A 23,979-nucleotide genomic window follows, 5' to 3' on the forward strand; every position below is an offset into this window, starting at 1 on the left:
CTACATGCTGGGGATCTTCTGCGTGGCATGCGAGGGGTCCGAGGTTCAATCCAAAGCCAAGTGACTTTCTTCTTCATTTTCTCTCCTTTTTCGTTCCTTCTTTCCCTTCCGGTAGCACAAAAACCACGGGTAGGGTTAGGGTTAACATCTTAAGGGGGTACTACACCCCTGCCCAAATTTGTGCCTATGTTTGCATTTTTCCTCAAAAATGATAGCGCATTGGTGACAAGTAAGATATGTATTTTATAGGGGCAAGGACTACAACTACTGCACTGGAAATTTTATTTCAACACAGACAACGGTTGTGGAGTTACAGTCAAAAATGAGGGAAAACCAATATTTGATCAATAAATCAATAACTACTTGCCTTGAGTTGCTGAATTTTCAGTGCAGTAGTTGTAGTCCTTGCCCCTACACATATCTTACTTGTCAATGCGCTATAAATTTTGAGAAAAATGCAAAAATAGGCACAAAATTGGCCAGGGGTGTAGTACACCCTTAAATACGGTACCATAGAATGGGGTGAATAGGGACAATTTTGGCACTCTCTAGATTGTAGTTTTTTTCCTGTAGCCCCATGAGCCAAACATTTGAGGGCATATTATGTCCACCCATGATGGCCTTTAATCTACCAATTTCACCAAATGTTATAAAAAATTGAATATATGTGGGGGGGTATATATTTTTTTATAAAATGTTGGTGTCCCTATTGACCCCGACTTTGGGGTCAATAGGGACAGCACTGGTCTTGATAAGGAAAGTATAACTGGAGTATAGAGTGTGGGGTAGTTCTGGCAGTATTAGAGGTGGATGAGGGTGGTAGCCTGGGTAGGGTGGTGTGGTAGTGGGGTAGGAACTGTAGGATGGTGGGGATGGTAGGTTTAATGATGCTAGTGGAGTCAGGATGCGGTATAGTGATTTAAGGGTGGTGGTTGTAGGGTTAAGGTGGTGGGGTAGGTTTAGACTAAATCCTCCAGTCCTTTCAACATCTACGCACGGTCATCGGCACCGCTGTTCGTCGTGGGCACTTAGTTTTAACTCCTAGTCTGAATGCGCGTCGCTTAGGCAGTTTTCCCGCGAAATTTGAAATTCAACTTGCGCTTAATTTAGCGCCATGCGTAAATACAGTCGCATTGTATTTCGTGACTATACCGCCTTTTAGTTCCCATTGTAGGCATAAATATTGATGTAGGCCTACTTTTATAAATAAAATGTTCTCTTTCATATAATATTGCTCATTTTTTTCAAAAGTCAAAACAATGTCTTCAAAACATTGTTTTTATTCAGATGTCCCTAAAATACAGATTTGAACTATTTTTCAGAAATTGCCAAATATATAAATTAAAAGCCAGTTCCAAATATTTTTCAGCGCAAATCCAGATATACCACATAGTTTTTATTAATAACTATCAATGTCGATATTCACTCATGCTTTCAAATTTTACTTATCAATTCTATTTTTTAAAATATATGTCTTCTAATTTTGGACTATTTTTTATTCCTTTTTTGCGTTGAAAATTTAAATATACCTTCCAGAAGATGTCCCTGTATTTTGCATTTATATCATGATATGTTACGATTTTTTAAATTAAATCAATTGATAACCCCCCTATTCTTGTTTACTATGTATCCGTCTATTTTGTTTACAAACATTGAACAGCTGATCCCATCAGCTGATCTTGCTGTACATATCGCATTCGACATAACGCATGAAGGCCTAGCGCCGCGTACCGGTATTAATCCATGCATACATGGTCAATATATGCATGATATAAAATCAACATCTCTGATGAATTGAAGGACATCGATTCTACAAAGCACGATACCAGCAGCAAGTCACAAAATGATCCAAAAAATAGATCAAGAGGACTTTGAAGTGTAGTTGTATACGATGAAACAAGCTTAGCAGCACAAATGAAATGGGCCAAAATGTAAATGACTGCAGGCCTAAACGGTTACACATTATTTCATAGCTTTTCCACACCCAGCGAACATGCAACTGCGTCAATGCCGTCGTATTATAAAATAATAAATATAATTATGTCTTATATATTAGTTCATGGATATACTATATCATCAGTCTTTGTGGTTATCATGTACGTGACCGAAGGTGGTTTTATGCAGGATTTATCTTATCAACTAACTTGATGCCGCGGCATGCAGAATTATACTTGTGAAGGAATCACCGTATCGTAGCCGTTGCGCGTAGCCGCGGTAGGCCTAGCTTACAGTATTTTTGTCCAATGATCAACATGATCAAGTTTTAAGCATACCAGGTATATATGTTGATTATATTTATATAATAAGCATTATTATCTGGAATCTTGTATACACTTACAATATTGCTTTAGTTGAGACAAGCAAAACACGCCTAGGCCTCTTCACATTAGGCAACAGGCCCATTAAACCTTAGCCTAGCCCTAATATAGGCCTACATTAATTCACTACCATGTAAAGCCATATCTATGTGTAAGTTTAATATGACAAAGCAAGACTGTGATAATCCCAATAATGAAACAAAGAGTTCCATGGTAGATTTACAAATTACTGGTAAATATAGGCCTATACCTATAGGCTTCTGTCTATACAAGTTTTTTGATAAGCATTATACACAATGTACGCCGCTTATACGCTATTTGTAATAGAGAAAAAGTGATAAAATTGAAAAACAATTTGGGATCCTGGTAGAACGCCAGTGTTAACAATGGTTAAGAAAAGATGATGATGATAATCATCATATGCTGATAATGATGATGTTGTAAATGATGATGTATGATGATGTTGTAGGTGATGATTATGATTTTGTAATGATGATGATGATGATGACGATGATGATGATGATGATGATGATGATGATGATGATAATGATGACCATGATGGTAACTCTCATCATGATCATGATGACCATCATGATGTCATGTCATGCATGATCATGATGAACTTGGTCATGAACGATGATCATAATTAGGCCTATAATGGTAATGATGATGACTATGATGATGTTGCGGATACTACTTTGATTTTTGAATATCATGTAATTGCGTAGGCCTAGCAGTTATAACCCCTGGGGATAAAATTCCATCACCCACCCCTCTTTTACGTTGACCATCCATCAATATCTGAAAAGTTGCTGAAGGATCGGAGTTTAGTAAGACTCGTACATTTTTTAATGACCTTTGTTGGCCATTAAATTATATTTGTTTAAATCATTAATATTATTTAAATAAAATTTTAAGTCTGAAATCACATATATTTATTTTCACATAGAGGATAGGCCTAGGTGAGAAAGGAAACTTTAAGATTGCTTTATATATATATGATTTACCGATTTCATCATGAATTATAGGCATTTTGTGCACAAAACTTCTCAAATTTAGAACTCGTCTCAATTATCCACAAAACGCCGCGTCGGAAATCTGATGTACAAAATTGTGTGCATGGGCTATATAAACATAAACTATTTCGAATGAGGTCATCTTTAAAAAAAAAAAAAAGAGGAAAATTTCATGCATCTTTATTGTAATTGTAAAACAATTCATAGGCCTAGGCCTATTCATTTGTATTGAAAATCCTGAACTTAAACAAAAACATAGGGCCTACACGACACATGCATATATACCCAGCAAACACAAAACGTTTTAGACATTGGTCGCAAAAGGTTAGCAAAGGTTGCTAAAAAACTAAAGCCATGATTTCTCTGTGATACGGAAAAACGGAAAAATTCACGGAATTCGGGGTTGCTCACGGAAATTTGGAAATGCAACAAAGAAGTGAAAAACTGTGCAAAATGTCTACCCATACCCTTTTTGTGTTGGTTTGCAAAATAGAACAAAGAAAAGTGATTATTTAGCAGTAATCAACCATAAAAACGATCCATTCTAGCATTAATTCTAGGCCTTCGATGCCAGATTCTGGCCATACTACAGTAAAATCTAAGACAAAATACACTTTTAAAACATGTTTGTTTTAAATCTTCAATTCTTTATTGTGGAAAACGGAAAATCACGGAATTAAATCGTCCAGTTTGTAACACGGATTTTAAATTGTGTAACACGGAATGAGAAATCATGGCTTTATAGAAAACGTTTAAATATCGGGTATAAAGGTTATACTAAGGGTATATTACGTTTTATAACATTTAAAAATATTTTTGATAACTACAAATATTCTTACATACTGTTATTTAAAGGTCCGTGACCCGATCGACAGCATCATCCCCGATTTTTTTCATTGTTGATGAGGTTTTGGTATCACATAATAGATACTATTTTTCTCATTACTATCCTGAAATTTGACGCTCCAAGTCGATGTATTTCGAGAAATCATGAATCACAGCGGTTTTACAGGTATACCAGTTTGTAAACAATAAAAATTACTTGGATCATGGGAAGAGAAAAAGCGAACTACGCTAAGTGCTGAGGAGACGGTCCGCCGTATATAATTAAAACAATTCCTTGATTATTTCAGTTGGTGAAATAGCTCAATTGGCTAGCGCTACCGTTCTTTTACCCAAGAGGTACCCGGTTCAAAACCCGTATCGGAAGGTTTTTTTCCTCTCCATTTTAACCCAAACTTTTTATATTAATTTGAAATGTACATATTGCAAGGGGAAATATATTTTGTTTCCTTTTTTTCTTTTTTGAAACAGTACAAAAAAAAAAACAAACAAATATTTTCCGTTCAATACGGGCCGGGCATTGCAGCATGTCAGCATTCGTCATACTAACGGTAATTGTTGTTGTTGCATGCCTACCCAGAATGCAATTCACGTATACAAGGTATTGGATTGCAAATTTGGCTATTTATTCACATTTACGCTGAAAATGCTCTCGTTTTTTCACAAAGCAGCATAAAGGGGGAGATATTTGATATTATTATGTAATTTTAAAGACAATCCATATCCAAAACCAATAGGGTTACCCCCTTTAAGTGTTGACAAAATAGTTGGCAAATATGTTTGTAAAAATAGTTTGTAAACACATTTTGACAACATTTTAAAAATGTTATTTTTGTGTGTTTTCATAACCTTTCCCGACATTTACAACGTTTTTACCCAAACCAAAACCCAAAGCCGTTTTTATTTAAAACGTTTTGTGTATGTTGCTGGGTGGTCAGAGAGGAGACGAGAGAAGCCTGCCGTGTGTGTGTGTGGGGGGGGGGGGGAGGGGGCAGAGGTTAGGCCACAATTAATTAACCACCTTTTGGCCAATTTTATTACTGAAATTGAACATTTTTGCGGCAGTTGACATATAAGAGTACTACGAGTCAGCCAGAGGATCAGCAGGACCATCGCACCCCGACGGTAGCGGCACCACCCTGCCGTTGGCTTCGGCGGCGGCGCTACGGGGGTGGGGGGGCAATGCAGCCCAAATATTTTCTTGCCCCCCCGTTCCTCTCCCCACACTTTTGAGGAAAAAACCCAAAATTACGCAAATTTCCACTTTTTGCGGCAATTTTGCGCAACATTTGTCGATTTTGCCTGAATTCACTTTGTCCCCCCCCCCCACTCATGCCCCCCCCCTGGAAAAATTCCTGGTACCGCCATTGGCCAGCTCAGCCTGGCCTAGACGCGATCATTAAAAAAAATAATGATTGATAGTAATCAAAAAAATTGCTAATAGTGATGTGACAATAAACCATTATACACTCATCATTTTTAAAAAAAACGGGGAAAAAAAGAAAATTTATACTATTTAGGCCTAGGCCACAGAATTCTGTGGCCTAGGCCTATAATAGGCTACGGGCTAGGCCGATGTTGGTATATATTATGCAGAAACATGAAGCTGTTCCTATTTTTACATTTCTATTTTTTTATGAACATTATTTTGTTATTTTTATTAGGCATGTATAGGCCTACAATCGCGCCGCAATTCCCCCGCTGAGTGCCTTTCAACCATCACCACGCTAGACGCTCTTTTGCATGTTGAATTTGTGTCCATTTTTGGACTGCATTGAGGATGGCTTTACTCGGGTCATGGAATTGATATGTAAAATTTTTCTTCGGAATAAATTAAATTTGACCCTATATATTAATTGTATATTGACGAAATTTCTTAAATTCCGCTATTTTTTTTTTAAACCTATTATTTTAGTTACTAATTTGGCAAGAGTTCCATTTTTACTCAGAAAGTCATCCAGAAATACTGCGAAGTTCGCTGGTGTTTTTTAAGAAAAATATTACGGCTTCAATAAATCCAGATATATTGTATGGTGCATTTATTACCCTATTTTTGATTTCTTGATGAATTATGTATGTATTCGTTCAAATAGAGCCGTTATACTCATTTTCCGTGCTTGTTTACTTCACGAAATTTCGCTGTGCACGTCGCCATTTCTATAAACAACCGCGCGCACGCGTAAACGACGTGCAATTGAGACTAAGCGAACTGAACTAAGTGCCCACTTTAACGTACGCACGAACAGCGGTGTCGGGTTGTAAGGCAACGTAAAGGATTGTGGGTAATAAAAGACGCCGCAATTCTGGGCCTGGAAGGATTCAGGCTAAGGTAGGTTCATGAGGGTAGTGGGGTAGGGGTGGAGCGTGGTAGGGTAGGGTGTGGTGGGGTAAGGGTGGTTGTGGCAAGGGTGTCCCTATTCACCTTGTATTAGGTGACATTTACCTGAAAAATATTTTAAAATTGTTATAAAAATTCCTGTCAGAGTTAATAAATAATCTTTTAGAGACAGTCATAGGACCTAACAGGCTAGTTCCTGGTGAATTTCCAGCTCATTTTCTAAAATAGTGGCCGTGGGAGCAGGAAAGTTTTGACCACCCCTTTTTTTAGATAATTTTATTTTGGACACCCTGTATCCTAAATTTATTCTGTAACATCTGCTGAACCATTTTCTAAACACTATTTGATTGCTCTTTCAATCTGTGGAAATAAAAAAAAATAAGTGTTTGAAACCAAATGTAAAAAAATGAGATTTCAAAAACTTTTCTCATTTTTGTCCCTATTCACCCGTACGTCCCTATTCACCCCATTCTATGGTACACCATATTTTTGAACACCAATTTTTTTTAATTTTGTTACTTTTCCACAGGATGTCTCTGAACAGTATCCAGGTTTCCAACCCCGGCATCCGTAGCTGGATACAGAAAAGAAGAGATAATATCCGGCCATGGCGAGAATTTGTCAGCACGGCACGATTCACAAAACCAAGCTCAGTGGCAACTGTTGGCAAGAGAATAGTGAAAAATGTTGAACATTTCCAGACAAATTATGTGTTTGTTTTCCTTGGACTTGCAGTTTATTGTTTGTAAGTATTCCACAGAAAAAAGGGGGACAGACTAAAGATTACCGGTACCAGAAAATGCCGTCCTCCGGTATTTGGCAGCAAATGCCGGCTAAATTTTTTCCGCTATTTCGCCGGCATTTATCCTTCTAAAAGTAGGAAAGAGAGGAGAGCCGGCTTTCGTCAAACCACAGCCTCCGTATTCCGCTTCGCCACAGTGGAGTACTGAAGCTTTGAAAGGTTTAATCGCGATGTGGGGGGATGATAACCGGCAAATATGCAAATGACATCCGCGGCATTGGGTATTTACCCGGTATTTAGCGCAGTGGAAAATCATGTTGAGCGGGAATATTCTGGTTTAATATCTAACCGGAATGATTCTTTATTATACCGTATGTTCAATAGAAAAACGCTGAAAGAGAATCTGAAAATGGACCAATTGTTATATAAAATAAGGTTGATTGAGCCTGTATTATTGGTCAAGCCATATTCGACAAGATTTCAGTCGAGCCAATATTTTAAAACTCATAGCGAGAGCAATATATATCGACTGTAAAGTATCCAAGTTTATCATTATTATGTTTTGGATCCAATATTTTCACACACTTGGATTCATCAAAACATAATAATCAAGAAAGTTTGACTCATGAGGTCCAGATTTTTGGTTTGCCCAATCAAGGTATTCTACCCCGAATACTTCGCCAAATTTTAACCAAATTTGGCATTTAAAAATTGATTGTCAACAAAATTTGCTGGCGTCTGTCGAAGAAAAAATGACAAAAATTTGCCCTTGAATTATATTTTATTAAATAGTCAAAATACTCCAATAATTCAATCAATTACAATGATATTTGGCCTAAACTTGAACTCATTTGCAATGAAATGTCATTTTTTATTAAGTAAAGTATGGCTTTTGTACTAGTCATGTGGTAGTAATGGCTGTGAATTTTGCATTTTACCGACATAGAACTGCATTTTATGGAATTCTGTGAAATATGTGGCATAAACCAACATTTTTATAAAGTATGTACACTGCTCAGAACTTTGTTAAAAAGCGAGATAGTTGTTTAATAGCGAGAAACACGGCGTGAAAAGCGAGATCTTGTTTTTTGCCAGGCGTACACATCCCTCCGCTTTTTGGCAAAATGAGCGAATATATATTAACAATTTGGGGCAAATGTCTCAAACTTTTTCAAGACGGATTGATGCCACTGAATTCTCGGATACAAGCCAACCTAAGGGCAAATCACAGTGACACAAAAACAGGTGAAAAAAACCCAATGAAAACAAACAATGGCAATGCAAAGGAATTGCTTCAAATTATTTAAGGGTAGACTAGGTATTGTTGGTGGAAGCAGCCAAAAAATTGATTTTCATTATAAATCTAAATCAATATATTATTGAAAAATAACACTTTAATTGATGTTTTGCAAAAGTTCATTCTACAAATAATATTCTTTGAAAACTTGGCTTGATTTATTGTTGTTTTAAATGAGTTATGTACGTTACTAAAGTGTTGTTGTTTCAGCCCTCTTTACAACATAACTCGAGAACCACAGGACCTACAAAAGTATATCTGTGATATTTGAATTCTTTTACACGCTCGCTATGAAATGATAAATGCAATTTTTGCCAAAGCTCACTACCATTCGCAAGATGCTGTGAACTACCAAATCGCAACAGGTTAAAAGAGTTGCTAACCTTAAAATTAATGAGCAAATGTATTGTTTTGTTGCAGACTAACCTCACCCTTGTTGATTATAGGATTAGCTGTTGCTTTTGGTGCTTGTTACTTTATTAGTGTGAAAAATGAAAGCAGAAAATTAAAAGTTGGAGGTAAGAAAACTGTAACCCAGGTCTAACTCTAGACTTGGTTTAGTTAAACCTAGTTAGTGTAGAGTAAGACCTCAACTTGGTCTAGTTAAAAACCAAAGTTAGTCTGGAGTTAGACCTGGATAACCTTTTAAAGGCCTAAGGTAGAGTCGGAAGTTTTCCGTTTACGGAAAACAAAAAAATCACGGAATCGGAGGTACAACTCAGAAAATGAAATTTTTGTATGACGTGACAAATTTTTTTTAAGATAAGAGAAATAAATGTTAAATGTGTCCATTTTTATGATAAAATACTGTTAATAATACCAAAATCAAGGTATATTACCAAGGCATGAAGCCCCTATCCATCCAAACATCGTAACAGTCGGCCTTTTATTGTAAGAATATTCCAATCAGAGCATATTGATCATTTATAATCAATACATTTTAAGCTTTATTCATAAAACATGGATTCACAAATTTGACAACACAGAAAATGGATTTTAGAAAATGTTCAACTTCGGACTCTAGCCTAAGGCTAAACGAATTTGATTAATTTGTTTCAAAACTGATTTTTTGGCATGTATATTTGTAATGTTTACATAATGTCCCAGCTTCCACCTACCTGTTAATTGGATCCAGCTAAACTATATTGTGTTTGTAGGATAGCAGAGCAATATATATGTAAATCCCCCATAGAATATCACAGTTTAGCAGCTAAGATAAGGAAATGAGGTTTCTGTCATTTTATCTTGTTATTTTGGCTTTTAAAATGATTCTGATGATATAGGGTTGCCGGCTTGGCCAAATGGTCTGTTCCCCGTAATGCTATTGCTACAATGTAGTTTCATACTTTAATGCCGCTTGCCGCAGAGCGACGTGATGCACACGCATTGGCTTATTGTGATTGGTTGAAACGTTGTGCTGTGAAAGTAGGACGAGGGCATGAGTATAGTACAGGGGTCCGCAAATAGCTACTTGCATCACGGCTTCTCAAGTGGCGCCCGTTTAGATTTTTTTTTTTTAATTAATTAAAATGAAACCCTTTGATCAAACTTCATCCATCAGGAATATCTCCAATATTCTACATTTCAACATTAAACAATGCGATTCCCATGTTATCCTTGTAAAGACAGGCTAAAATAGTACAAAATGTTGCACCAAATCTATTTGAGTTAGCCTGGTATAGTAGGCTACATGTCTTTTTGGTATGTGTTTACAGCTTGATGTTCTTATCATTTTACATATTTTTTTTGTAATCCTGATTTTGCAGGCTATGAATTGACACTAGCCCAACAGTACATGGCTGTTGCATGCATATCTCTGCCTCTATTTTTCATTGCTGGGGCCACATCAGCTGTATTCTGGGTTCTAGGTAAGTGGAGCCATCGTGGTACACAATATGCATGTACTTTCTCCATGGTAAGGGGGTATTAGGTATTACACCCTCTGATCAATTTTGTGACTAATTATGAATTTGTCTCAAAAAATAACTACACACTAGTAACAAAAGTTATGAATATTATAGGGCAAGGAATCCAATAACTTCAAGACAAGTGGTTCATTATATATGTTAAGAAATGAGGTACATTCTAGCGGTACCTCTTTTCTTATCATAAATAACATACCGCTTGTCTTGAGTCACTGTAATTCCAGTGTAGTTACTGGATTCATTGCCCCTATAATATACATGTACATAACTTTTGTTACCAGTGTGTTATTATTAAATGGTCACAAATTTATCAAGGGGTGTTATTAGTACCACCTTAAATCCATGGTAAGTAGAATTTGATGTTGTTTTAGTTATTTTCGGTAAACCATATAGCTAAATTTAGCATTATGGGATGACCTGGTAGAAAAAAGTGCCAGGTCAACCTATAAAAGCTTATCAATATAATTTATTATCAGTATAAAATAGACCACCTAAGTTATCGGTTTTTGCTAGGTCAACCGTAAATTTGACTGAGTGAGAGCTCATCTCGACGGGACGCATGCCGAGGCTTCCGTCTGGGTTGCCAAAAACTGCATGTAGTACTCCAGCAATCAACATGTTACCATAACCACTCGGGTATAAGCCCACCCCCCTAGATGGCAGATTTCACTTCAAAAATGGGGGTGGGCTTATAACCGGGGAGGGGCTAGTACTTGAATTTAGAAATAAGAAAAACCATCCCCATATGTATATGCCCAATGTACCAGTAATTTCTATCATCTATTTCTTAAAATTCTAAGTGTGGAATGTTAATTATCAACTGATATTTTTTTTATTTGTCAAAATTTAGTACTGGGCTTATAGCCGAGTGCACCCTTATTCCCAGAATGTTTTGAAAAATAAGGGGTGGGCTTATACATGAAGGTGGGCTTATACCCGGGTGGTTATGGTAATTACAGAGCCTTGGACAATGTCACAGATATTTATAGTTATGACTGTAACATGTTTTTAAAATCAAATCTACCAGGTATATCAATTTGGCCTAAATTTGACCAAAAGTGCACATTTTGGCATTTTTTGTTTTTCAGTTCAAAGAAATGGTAGCCTATTAAAAGAAGTGGTAGCCTATTGAATATGTTGTGACTTATCATCATAAGGTTGTGCGTTTAAAACCTGGCAGGGTCAATATGTTGTGTTTTTGGGAAATACACTTTATCTTTCTTGTACCAATCCACCCAGGTGTAAAATGGGGAACATACATGTAATATAGTCATTATATAAAGTCATACTGTGTGCTGTTATCATTCATAGGCAGACAAGTGATGAGATATATCCTAATGGTAGGGAAATAAATATAAAGCATTTTGATACATTTTGAAGATAGTGGATGTAGCGTTACAAATGATGCAATTTAAGGTAGTACTGCACCCTTTGATAATGTGACTATTTTGGCATTTTTCTCAAAAAATAATAACTCACTGGTAACAAAAGTTATGTATATTATAGCGGCAAGGAATCCAATAACTTCAGGACAAGTGGTTCATTATATACCGTATTTAAATCAAATAAACGCCCGGTGGCGTTACATTTTCCCAAGGGGCGTTTATTCAAGGTCAATTTTAGAACGATAATTCCCATTAAAATCATTAGGTAAACTAAAAACACACGCTAAATTGACGAACTATGAACTAGAAACACTTCTAGGCTCACTTCCGGGTTTCTGATCCAGATTTTCGCCAATTATTGACGCTATTATGGACCATGTGCGCAACTTGGTAAGCTTACTACACAAGATAGCATGGAAATATGTGTACATCCATATCAAAACGATGCACTTGTCGGCTGCTACATGTGTCTCATTTCACATAATAACTAGGAATAAATGCCAGACTCATCTCCGAAGTGGAGGTCACTTCAAATCATCCCAAGTCACATGGTTTAGGAATACAGAGAACATTCCTTATACAATTTTATTTGGAGATGATATAAAGTGACCTACACTTGATATGAGTTTGGTTTTTATTCCTAGTTATTATGTGAAATGAGACACATGTAGCAGCCGACAAGTGCATCGTTTTGATATGGATGTACACATATCGGCATTTTTGAAACATCTTGGTTGAAAAAAGTGGTGGGGGCGTTTATTTGAGGGGGGCGACTATTTGACGAAATACGGTATGTTAAGAAATGAGGTACATTCTAGCGGGGCCTCTTTTCTTATCATAAATAATGTACCGCTTGTCTTGAGTCACTGTAATTCCAGTGTAGTTACTGGATTCATTGGAGGAAGTACAACGAAAGGCAATAAGCCTGCAAAATATTGACCCCCTATACAAAACTGAGAAAAATACTACCTTACAAAAATACTACCAAAAAAAACAAAGCCAAAACATTTTACTAAAAAACAGTACAAACATGTAGCAATACATGTTCTAAGGACGATATAAAAATGCTGCATTTGAATGAGGGGTAGAATCAAAAAGTACCAACTCCGCCATGTTTGCATGTCGCTCATGAAGGCAACTTTAAGTACCGTATTTCGTCAAATAGTCGCCCCCCTCCTCAAATAAACGCCCCCACAACTTTTTTCAACCAAGATGTTTCAAAAATGCCGATATTTCCATGCTATCTTGTGTAGTAAGCTTACCAAGTTGCGTACATGGTCCATAATAGCGTCAATAATTGGTGAAAATCTGGATCAGAAACCCGGAAGTGAGCCAGAAGTCAGTGTTTCTAGTTCGTAGTTCGTCATTTTAGCATGTGTTTTTAGTTTACCTAATGATTTTAACGGGAATTATCGTTCTAAAATTGACCTTGAATAAACGCCCCCGTTTGGAGCGTTTGTTTGACGGAATACGGTATTCAGATTATTTCGCTATGCAACCGGTAAATTTGCATTCAAAGTGTGTGGTTGTAACGTTACGTATGGTGCAATTTGAGTCGGTAATTCGGTATAAATATTGTCATTTGCTTCTTTTGTATTCAATTACAGGTGCTTCATTCTTCTTCATCATGATACATGCTGCTTTTTATGACCCACTCACATCAGAAGATGGTATGGAAGAAGCTGATTTAGAAATGGAAGAAGTGTAAGAATCCTACAAATATTACTTTTGTGCGACAAGTTTTAATTTGCACTACATTGTAGTGAATGTACTGGAAGATGGCCTGTTATTCTGATGGGTTCTTATTCCAAATTGATTAAAACGGATGTTATTTCGAAGGGGCATTATTCCAAAAATTAGGCTGGGTATGGGTTAGGGTACAGGTTAGGGTTATGCTTAGGGTTTTGTTCATTTCTGAATAACACCTCCTCTGCTTAATTCTGAATAACTCCCTTCCCTTCGGAATAACACATAGGAACCACTGTAGAGTCGACTGTAATAAATATAATTTTTGTGAAAAATAACTTCCTGAAAATGGATAACCCCACAAAAACTCAATATCACCTTAAGGGTTTAAGACTACCGTTTGCATTCTATGCCTCAGGTTTTCCATTCAGAGGGCTAAATTGTGCAAAAACCGTAACAATTTATTTATTTATAACATTCGACTTTTCATGGGGGGGGGGGAGCTTTCACCTTCAAACAAACATTTTATGTTGTTTTGTGTTAACACTGTACCATATGACTTTCATGATTCATTGTCAACCTTTCATATCTTTGCATGCTTGCTTCCCATTTACAGGAGTTTTGGAAAATAGATCCCCCACTGCATACACCAAACTATACACCAGCATCCTATGACTACAGCAGACTTCTCTCATCTTTACTACAGCATGTATACCATTGTATCCATGGCAATATGCTGAATTCCATTGTAATTTATTCAAAGAAATTGGACAAAAAGTTCTTGGGCTCCTTATTAACCATATTGTATTGTCACTCATGTGGACCAAACTATTTTACCTGCCAAATACTTTGCATGCAGGTAACTGGCATCTTAAAGCCTGTGTGTTACAAAACTTTGGCCATGTCGCACTTTCCACTTGTATTCTACTCAGCACATTGCACACATAAACACAAACACACTCACAAAGTTTGCTTGGCACTTGAAAAAACAATAAATATTGCGGAGATACTTGTAAGTGCAAATATTTAAATCATTATAGCCTCCATGAGCGACATACAAGCATGGCAGAGACAAGTTCTTCTGGTCTAATTCGTTGAATTTAATATCATCATACCATTCACCAAGCTACTTGGGGTTTTTCCTGGGCTTTTTTTCTATCTTGCTATTTGTATGGATTTCGGATATCATATTAAATGCATTATTAGTTATCCCCTGTTTGTTCATGCAGTTTAAAAGTAATCAGTCATATGTTTGAAGTTGTATCACATGAGCCCACATAAGATGTTGTTGATATTTTTGCATAATGCTGAATACCAGTTTATCATAAACCGTCCCTATATGTGACCGTACAACACGAATGAGCCGTAAATGTCCTCAATTGTATTCTGAGTTACAGTGTAAAATGGGCATGAAGGTCGTATTCATAGGTACCTCAATTGGGTGCTACGTGTACCTCATTTAATGAGATACACGTAGCACCAAATTGAAATACCTATGAATATGACCTTCATGCCCATTTTACACTGTAACTCAGAATACAATTGAGGACATTTACGGCTCATTCGTGGCTGTACGGTCACATATAGACTGTGGAGTGCCTTAGGTGATGCGCAAGTAGAGCCCAAGACAAAATTGGTTTTTCACAGTAAAAAAGTTTATAATGTCGCCCGCTGTACAATAGTAGTCAAATATACGAAGGGGTGTGGACAGTTTAAACTTGGATGCCGTTTGTCAGAGTGCGGTGATCATGGCCATATGATAGGACCTTAAAATGTGATCATTTTGGTGTTGCATGTGAGCAAGCAGGGGGATAATGATTTTATCATTCAGTAGACATGGATTCCAATGACAAATCAATACAATCCCAAAAACTAAATCTTCAGTGCTTTTTCTGTCATCATGTGCAGGTGAAACTGCTGTGCTAAATAATCATCGCCATGGCCAAATGAGTGCTATTGTGAGCATGTGATGCTAGCGTGTTGTCGCTCATCAGTGTCAAATTATAAAAGGCGAAGCAGTGCATAACTGCCACCTCTTTGAATTCCGCACTCACAAGCGGCCTACTTGACAATACAGTGGCATATGATCACTGATTTCAGGCACTTTTGTACGAGCTGTTTAGGACTCCATAATTATACACTAATAATATTGTGGCAGATAAAGAGTAGGAAATTATTTTAGCAGGTTATTTGCACAGTGAAATTATGTCTACTGAATAATAAAATTAAAAAAATACTTTATGCAGTTGTGGTTTCAGGGATGACTTGCTTCCCTGTCAATTCTGCTTAGTCTTTTTTTTAATCATTCTTAATACGGTTTAGGGACCATTTTATATATAGGGGAGACGGCTATTGAAAGACTTATTTGTGTGGGCAACATTTTCAGTTACTTTTAAATGTTTTATAACAGTTTGTTTTGTTCTTGAGAATAATCAAAGATCCCACAAACAAGGTATAAAATATAATAGATTTTTGCCAAAAAGTTCATATTTTTGACACTATGTTTTTAAATTCTGATGTATTTTATATTCCAACTTATTGTGAAAATTGTAGTTTTGAGGTTTAAAGATTTCCATATATTTATAGCTGGCTGAGAAAATTAAAAAAGAAATGAAATTTGATGTTAACTATGTTCACAAGTAACTTTTTTTGTTGGCATTTGAACTCATTGGGCTATATACCATTTGAAGTCAAAACCTTTATGGAAGACATGACCTTCATAATCTCCCACAAAGGGGGTGTAGATTTCACCCATTCAGGTAGCCCCATTTGAAATTCACAAATTTGGAAGATAAAAGTAAGTGATTGGGCAATGGATAATATATGTTGCGGTGTGTGAGATTAAGGTCATGACTTCCATAGGTGGGTGTATGTATTTGAAATGGAATGGCCCAAATGCTGAGGTATTCAACGCAGCCATTTTCATGTTTATGCCCCTTTCAGAGTGTCATGCCCTTGTCGCTATGCGAATCTCACTCTCATGCATTGCATAAAAACCTGCACAATCAAGGTTTATCAAGGGATGAATATGTTTCAAAGTGTCATAGCACTGTCACCACACATCAACGGCATGACACTATGAAACAAGCGTTATGTATGTTCCATTTATGGAACCTGCCTTCTGTGGAATTTTGTCTTTTTTTTTTTGTGGCAAATGCTCACAAAAGTGAACAAAAGGGGTATTCCAGTTGAAATCCATACACCCTATGGAAAAAATGACCTTAATCTTCCTCACAGGGAGTGTGAATTTCAAATAGGGTTACCTAATTGGGTGACTCCATTTGAAATCTGCACCCTTCTGTGTTGGAGATTAAAGTTGTGTCTTCCAAAGGGGATGTAAGGATTTCATATGGAATTGTTATTGTTATAATTTCTGTGTGTAAAGGTTTATTATCTATCCAGCTCACAGAATTAAAACCAGAGAACCCGGTAATCTTGATACACGCATGGAGCAACAATTGGGGATATTCGGTGTCCATCCGAATGTGCTCAAGGCAATCATTGTCTGTTGTGGTGTGAGTGTGACATAACATACCGTAAAACCTCGTCTACAAGCATATAGAGTGCTTCTGATGAAAGCTAAATTAATCCAGGCACCATTATGGAGTTTGAGCAAATAAATTACAGATCCAAGCATATACAAACAAGTATTGTTGTAAGACCAATCTTCACATTCACGCTTGTTTCATATTAATTGAGCTTTCATCAAAAACACGGTTTTACGGTACTAGACTCATATGAGAGACACACTTGATCATGATGGGACTTGCACATTACACCTAAATGCTTCAAATGAGAAGCATTTGTTCCCACGCATTGTCGGCAAGGACCCAAATGCCACCAATTTCCCTCCATATATAGCTGATGGCGCTATTGTACATGGCGTAATAGGGAGTCCGGGTTCTCTGGTTTTTTTAATTCTGTGATCCAGCTAGTATATTGTATTTATGGTGGATATATGAACTATTTTTATATTGTAGCACTAGTATTTAATGTATAAAACAGTAAATGTACAAAGAAACCTGTATTATTTTACTGCACATTCACTATATTAATTGGAACTTCCATTTGATATCCAAGTGCTGTGGAAAACATGCACAGAGGGATGACTTGTGTGACTGGCGCCCCCTGGATGTTTGTAAAATAATGCAAAATCAGCCTAAAAACTGCCTCAATATTCTGTGCATTGATCACATTGAACTACCTTGATCAAGTAGACATGATGGGAAGTTCATTCAACAAGTTATGAGGTTTGTGCATTTTATTTTAAAACAAAATGATAATTGCAAGTGTATATTCCCAAATTTGATGCTCTGTACCTCAATGAAGAACCTGTCACCAACGTTCAAGAATTGGTCAATGGTCATTCTGTTGAGAAAGTGATAAGTGTTGGGCACAAAACTGTAATTGAAGTACAGAACATCCAATTTAGATTTGTATATAGTAACTTTGGAATAACATGTTTTATGGACAATACTGATGAATTATATTTAGGCCTATAGATTATCACTTGTGTATGTTGGGCTATTCCAGATGAAATCCATACACCCTCTATGGAAGCAAGATCATGTCTTCCATAGAGGGTGTATGGGTTTCAACTGGTATAGCCAATTCACTACAGAGGCAAGACACTGTGAGCGCAATCTGTGCCTGCTTGGATTAACCCCATGAGAACTACCTGCCAATTGGACAAAATGAATATTGTGTACAATTTTGAGCCAATCAAGGAGGGTATTAATAAGATCACCTGCAAATGCAAGTTTGACCATAAAATAGTTTAAAGCCTAGTCATAATTGGCAATTGAAATGAGTATTTCAAGTTATCAACCAATCAGAAATGCTGTTAGATGACCAGTGTTGTCCAGGGGGTTAACAACCAGGAGGATAAAATAAAAATGGTGGTTCCATGGTTACAAATCTCAGAATGTCTCTGGGTATAACATCCATTGCAAATATTATTTATGAAATAAGGCCAGTATCATGATCTATCATCCAGTAGGCACAAAACTTGGATGTGAAAGAAGTTCTTCTTGGGATTTATTGGAAATTAATTAACTGATGAAACGAGGACTCTCACTGTGCAGCACTGCCGCATCTTCATTTGGGCTATTTTGAGAAGACTGTGTTTCAATATTTCTGGCCTCATAGGCCTTCGTAGTATATATTGAGCTATGTTTCATTGGTCTGTGACTTAATTATAGGTTAATAAATGCATATCACTTGTTTGGAGTGAAAGTGTACAAAATAATGCATGCATACTGAAAGATGTTGATGCATCATAATGTACGAGCCCTGCAAGGAGGAGTGCTTTTAACACATTTATTAACCTATTTCATACAGGAGAAAAAATTATGATTTTTGCTATTTTTATTTAAAAAAACGTGACTAAAACTGTTGGAAAATAAAATAAAATATAAATGCATCAACCCGCAAGAAAACTGAATGCATCTAAAAGTACTGCACATAGTACTTGGATTGCCTGACCTGTGCATTATGCACAATCAATGCATAGTTAGCATTTTTCTAATATATATTTGCTCTGAATGGTTCTCTATATCTAAGAGTGTGTGAATTAGTGTGAGAAATGGACACAAGTCTTGTTGCAACTGGAAGTGTTTGGTACCGGTTACCAAATCTCTTTTCCACCAAAATAGAAATGGGGCAGTGTTGTGGTGAGCCCTCAAAATATATGTAATAATTATGTTAGTGAAAGGTATTGGGTGATAAACATGAAAGGGGTGGGAACTTGGATTAAAATAGGTGTCAGTATGATTACATCCAGTTATATTATGAGCACAATAATTACCATACTTCATCCCATTTAATATTTCTTGTGAAGTAAAGTTCAAATGTTTATCAGAATTCTGTTCCAAATGTGTATATTTTGAGCATGTTGCACATAATGACACAGTGCCACTAATTACTTGGTAACATCTGGCAATAATTGTTTAAGGTTGGTCTTAACCCTGGAATTATAAGAAACTTTTGGGCCTCAACTGCTGAATTGTTGATCTTGTAAAAGATACATATTTAGAATGGTAACCACTTCTATTTATTTATTTATTTAAAAAAGTCTTGACCAACCTCACCAAAATTCATGTTTTTTGTGATTTTTTTCTCAACAATTTTTTTTGAAATTTCTCAAAGATAGTCAAAATAAAAAATAATAATAATTCCAGGGTCAAGACCAACCTTACTGTTGGTTGGCTTTGACTTTGAGGTGAGCAAGATCAATCACTCTCCTATACTTCCTCAGGAGAACAATGTGTTGCTCACATACAAATGAAATGTTTGATTTGAATGACTCTCCTGACAGTGATAGCTCTTCTTAATATCCCTCTCAGGAGAGCAGTGTATACTTCACCTACAAAGCCTGAAATGTTGACAGCACAAGTACTGCTAAAATGAAATTTGATGAACCTTTCATTTATCAAAGTTTTTTAAGAATATTTTTAAGGGACTGTTCCATCTAAGTCCACATTCCCTTGCGAAAGATTTTGGCAGTATTTTTCACAGTGGGAGTATGAATTTCAAATGGAATTGGCACATTAACCAACTCTATTTCAAACTCACCCTCCCTCTGGAGGATTCAGGTTGAATGTTAGAGGGTGTATGAAGATCAAATGGAAATGCTTAATGTGTTCATTAGATTTGAAATTCATACTCCCATGTGAAAAATATTTTCAAAATCTTCCATAAGGTGTGGGGATTTTAAATGGAATAGCACAAGCTGAGGCTGAATATGGGTTACTTATTTTGCTAATTATATTGTATTATGAAATGCTGCTGTAGATTTGAATTATATTTCAAGAAGTCACAGAATATATTGTTTCCTTTAACTTATAAAAATGGCTAATAAATTGGAAAGTGGGTATTTAATAGTCATTATTTTCTATCTAGTAAACTTTAATATTAAACAAATTTAGATAAATTAATAATTATTTGTTATCACTCACTTGGAAACATTAAAATGCATACAGGTGACTATTTCATTGTAAATGTTGTGTTTTTTACGGTCATTTATAACATTTTTACTCTAACAGGTTTTTGACATGGCCCAGGTTAATTCACCTTTTCGGTAAATCCCATAAGCCTTTGCGGGTAGACCTGAGATGTTGTCATTTGATGTCACGCTGATGTACACATCGTTTAGAGAACATTGTTACCGAGTATTTGAAAGCCTTGAAGTGCACAGTTAACGATGTGTGCATCGGCGTGACAAAATTAGAGGTCTGCCCCAAACAGTGGCAGCGGAAGCATTTAAGTTTAGAGGCGTCAGGGGCGAGCATATTTTGTTCGGTTTTACTTGGTTATTTTTGCTGTTAAAACTACCAAATAGCAACAGTTTAAAATAGTTGCTAACCTTAGGCACTGAAATTAACATTTCAGTGAATCTGCAAACAACTCTGCTTTAAACATCACAATAATTGCGAGTTTAAAGTATCAGTGGTGGACAAATGTAGGTCTAACATTTAAAATTTTGCAAATTGAGTTCGGGGCCATTTTTTGTTGTTTAAACAAATGATTATAGTCCAAAAATTGATGCACCAAATGGCTTCAATTGGACCTTCATTTTGCGAAATTGTTCAACTTCTGATAGGGGAACATCCCCCCTCATATACCTCCTTCCCAAACAAGTGGCCGTATTCACTTCTGTTTTGGACACTCGTACAATTTACGTTTTGAAAGAGTCCAATATAGGGAACTCTCTTATCTCGAATCTCAAGGACAAACTCCTGACACTTCAGAAAGCATTTATACGACTCCTTTAATATTAGATTCAACTTATCTGACGCTTTGAGTGGTCCATCACCACCATCCAGGACTCTGCGAGAGTCGTTACCAGGACAAACTTCTTGACACCTAAGAAAGCATTTAAATGACTCCTTATTAGATTCCACTTATCCGACCCTTTGAGGGGTCCACTATCCAGGACTCTCTTTGAGAGTCATCTCCAGGATAAATTTTGGACACCAAAGTGAAGGTTTGCATGACTCTTTATTAGATTAACCTGATCTGACTCGTTAAGGGGTCAACCATACGGGGCTCTCTTTGAGAGTCACCTCCTGAAAAAATGGGCTTTAAATGACACCTTATTAGACTATCTGTATGACTATTTAAGGAGTTCATCATACAGGACTCTCTGGCAGTGTCGCCATTGGGGAAAACTGGACTCCTAAAGAATGGTTTAAATGACACCTTATTAGGCTCTATACCTATCCGACTCTCTAAGGACTCCATGCGAGACTCTTTTGTAGTGTCGCCTTTGGGAAAACTGGACTCCTAAAGTCGATATATATATTAACGTCAAAGACTTCATCAAATGTATAAATCCCGTTAGCTCAATCCGTAGATCATCAGACTTCTATTCTTAAGGTCCCTGGTTCGAATCCCAGTAAGTAAATTAAGGTAAGTGATTTGTACACAGTACTAATTACTATTTTTTTCGTGATTAAGGAGTTATTTAAATGCTGCTTTGTGTGTCAAGTCAAGAGCTTGTCCTGGAGACGACTCTCGCAAAGAGTCTGATGGTCATGATGGTGGACCCCTCAAAGCGTCAGATGGGTTGAATCTAATAAGGAGTCATGTAAATGATGCTTTCATTGATGTCAAAAGTTTGTCCTGGAGACGACTCTGACGGAGAGTCCTGGATGGTGGTGGACCCCTCAAAGTTTTAGATAAGTGGAATCTAATAAGGAGTCATATACGACCCCGGGGGTCACTCACTACTTGACTTGCTACGCAGCCGCAACAAAGAAAAAACGTCTAAAAGGGTATGTTTTTCACCACACAGCGTCGTCGACGTCTTTTTGAAAAAGGGGTACTTTTTCAGAAGATATCGCCATTTAGGGGTCCCTTTTCAGCCAAATCCTTAGACGTTTAAGGTTAGTAATATTATTGTTTGAGTGATTATGCCTGGTATATGGCTTGTAGAAGCGCAATTCCAGCTTGCTTTCCTCTTTATTTTTCACCTCTGTTTTATTTCACCCCTGCATTTCTCCTTGCATGCCTTCCCCCTTTATACTCTTCTTCATTCTAATTTCACTTTAACTCTCCCAGCTGTATGTACAGGTGGCAATTCCATCAGCCCACTTGTCCATAATCGCCACTCTGCTTGCAACTCAACCCCACCTCCTAGCTGGTACCAGGCGGATAACTCAGGCTTTGCGGCCTGAGGAAACAGACGGGGCTCTGGGTATGGGAAGGAAAACCCTAATTTAAACCAACAAGGGTTCCCCCTTGTTTTCGTGATTATGTGAGTAAGGACACATTGATAACAGCTCGTTTCTAACTACCACAGTGTCCAAAGGGGGAGCAGCCTATCTGGATTCCCCTAACCAAGGTGTATTCTTGAAATACATCATCCAGGCATAGGTTATTGCGACAGGCTAGTGTCCCATCCAGTGTAAAAAACCTATTCACTACGAAACCTGACAAAAGAGAAACTACCAAAACTCGTACCGAAAAGCCACCTCAGACTAAACCAGTCCATATGAAGGGTAGTGGTGAAAGCCCCTCCAGGGAAGCCACTAACTCGATGAGAGGGAGGAAGACTAGGTATAACCCAAAAGAAACAACTTCAATGAACATCACAAAAACCAAACTCAAGATAGGAAACTGGAACGTTCAGGGCCTCAATGCCCCAGGAAAGATCGATGTGCTGATTGATGAATGTGATAGATATAAGTTGGACTTAGTCGCTCTGACAGAACTGCACTGGCCAGGCCAAGGAAGGAGTAGACACAAGAATTGGGAGATCATACACTCCGGTCCAGACACCAGCAGAAGAGAGAAAACCGTCGGCCTTTTGTTATCCCACACAGCTGCAAAATCCCTGCTGTCATATGAATGCATTTCTGACAGGCTGCTCATAGCAAGATTCAACTGCAAGCATGTGAAACTCACCATAGTAGTATGCTATGCTCCTACCAACAGTGAAACCCGTCCTGGTGATAATGCAAATAAGGATGCCTTCTACAACCAACTGGATGATGTGGTATCAAACATCCCTAAACATGACATACAACTTGTAGTTGGGGACATGAATGCTCAACTGGGAGATGATGTGAATACATGGAAACCTGCACTTGGCTGCCATGCTGTAGGGGCCCTAAACGACAATGGCATCAGACTTCTGACTTTCTGCCTCGCACATGACCTTGTTGTTGGCTCCTCACTTTTTCCGCACAAGAACATCCACAAGCTGACATGGAACTCTCCAGATGGTAAAACAGTGAACCAGATTGACCACACCTTGGTTAACAGAAAATGGAGAAACTCTTTGAAAGATGTTAAAGTATACAGAGGGGCTGATGTTGGAGGTGATCACAACCTTGCTATCACAACCGTCCGCTTATCTCTGGCAGTCCTGAAACAACAGAAGAAGCAGTTGAAGTTCAACTCCTCAAACCTGTCAAACAGAGACATA

The 23,979-nt window shown here is 37.2% G+C and overlaps 1 protein-coding gene across 1 annotated transcript in view; it reads left to right on the plus strand.

Annotated features, from left to right (window-relative positions):
- Positions 1-14,886, plus strand: part of LOC140170242 (prenylated Rab acceptor protein 1-like) — a 31,521-nt gene extending 16,635 nt beyond the window's left edge. The window contains exons 2-6 of the mRNA XM_072193575.1: positions 7,045-7,260; positions 8,975-9,072; positions 10,321-10,422; positions 13,472-13,568; positions 14,167-14,886. Coding sequence (XP_072049676.1) covers positions 7,045-7,260; positions 8,975-9,072; positions 10,321-10,422; positions 13,472-13,568; positions 14,167-14,182 — 529 coding nt within the window. The 3' untranslated portion in view covers positions 14,183-14,886. The remainder of the gene's footprint in view (positions 1-7,044; positions 7,261-8,974; positions 9,073-10,320; positions 10,423-13,471; positions 13,569-14,166) is intronic.
- Positions 14,887-23,979: the final 9,093 nt, after the last annotated feature.

The sequence above is a fragment of the Amphiura filiformis genome, chromosome 14, assembly GCF_039555335.1.
Source record: "Amphiura filiformis chromosome 14, Afil_fr2py, whole genome shotgun sequence".
In the NCBI taxonomy this organism is placed as follows: domain Eukaryota; kingdom Metazoa; phylum Echinodermata; class Ophiuroidea; order Amphilepidida; family Amphiuridae; genus Amphiura; species Amphiura filiformis.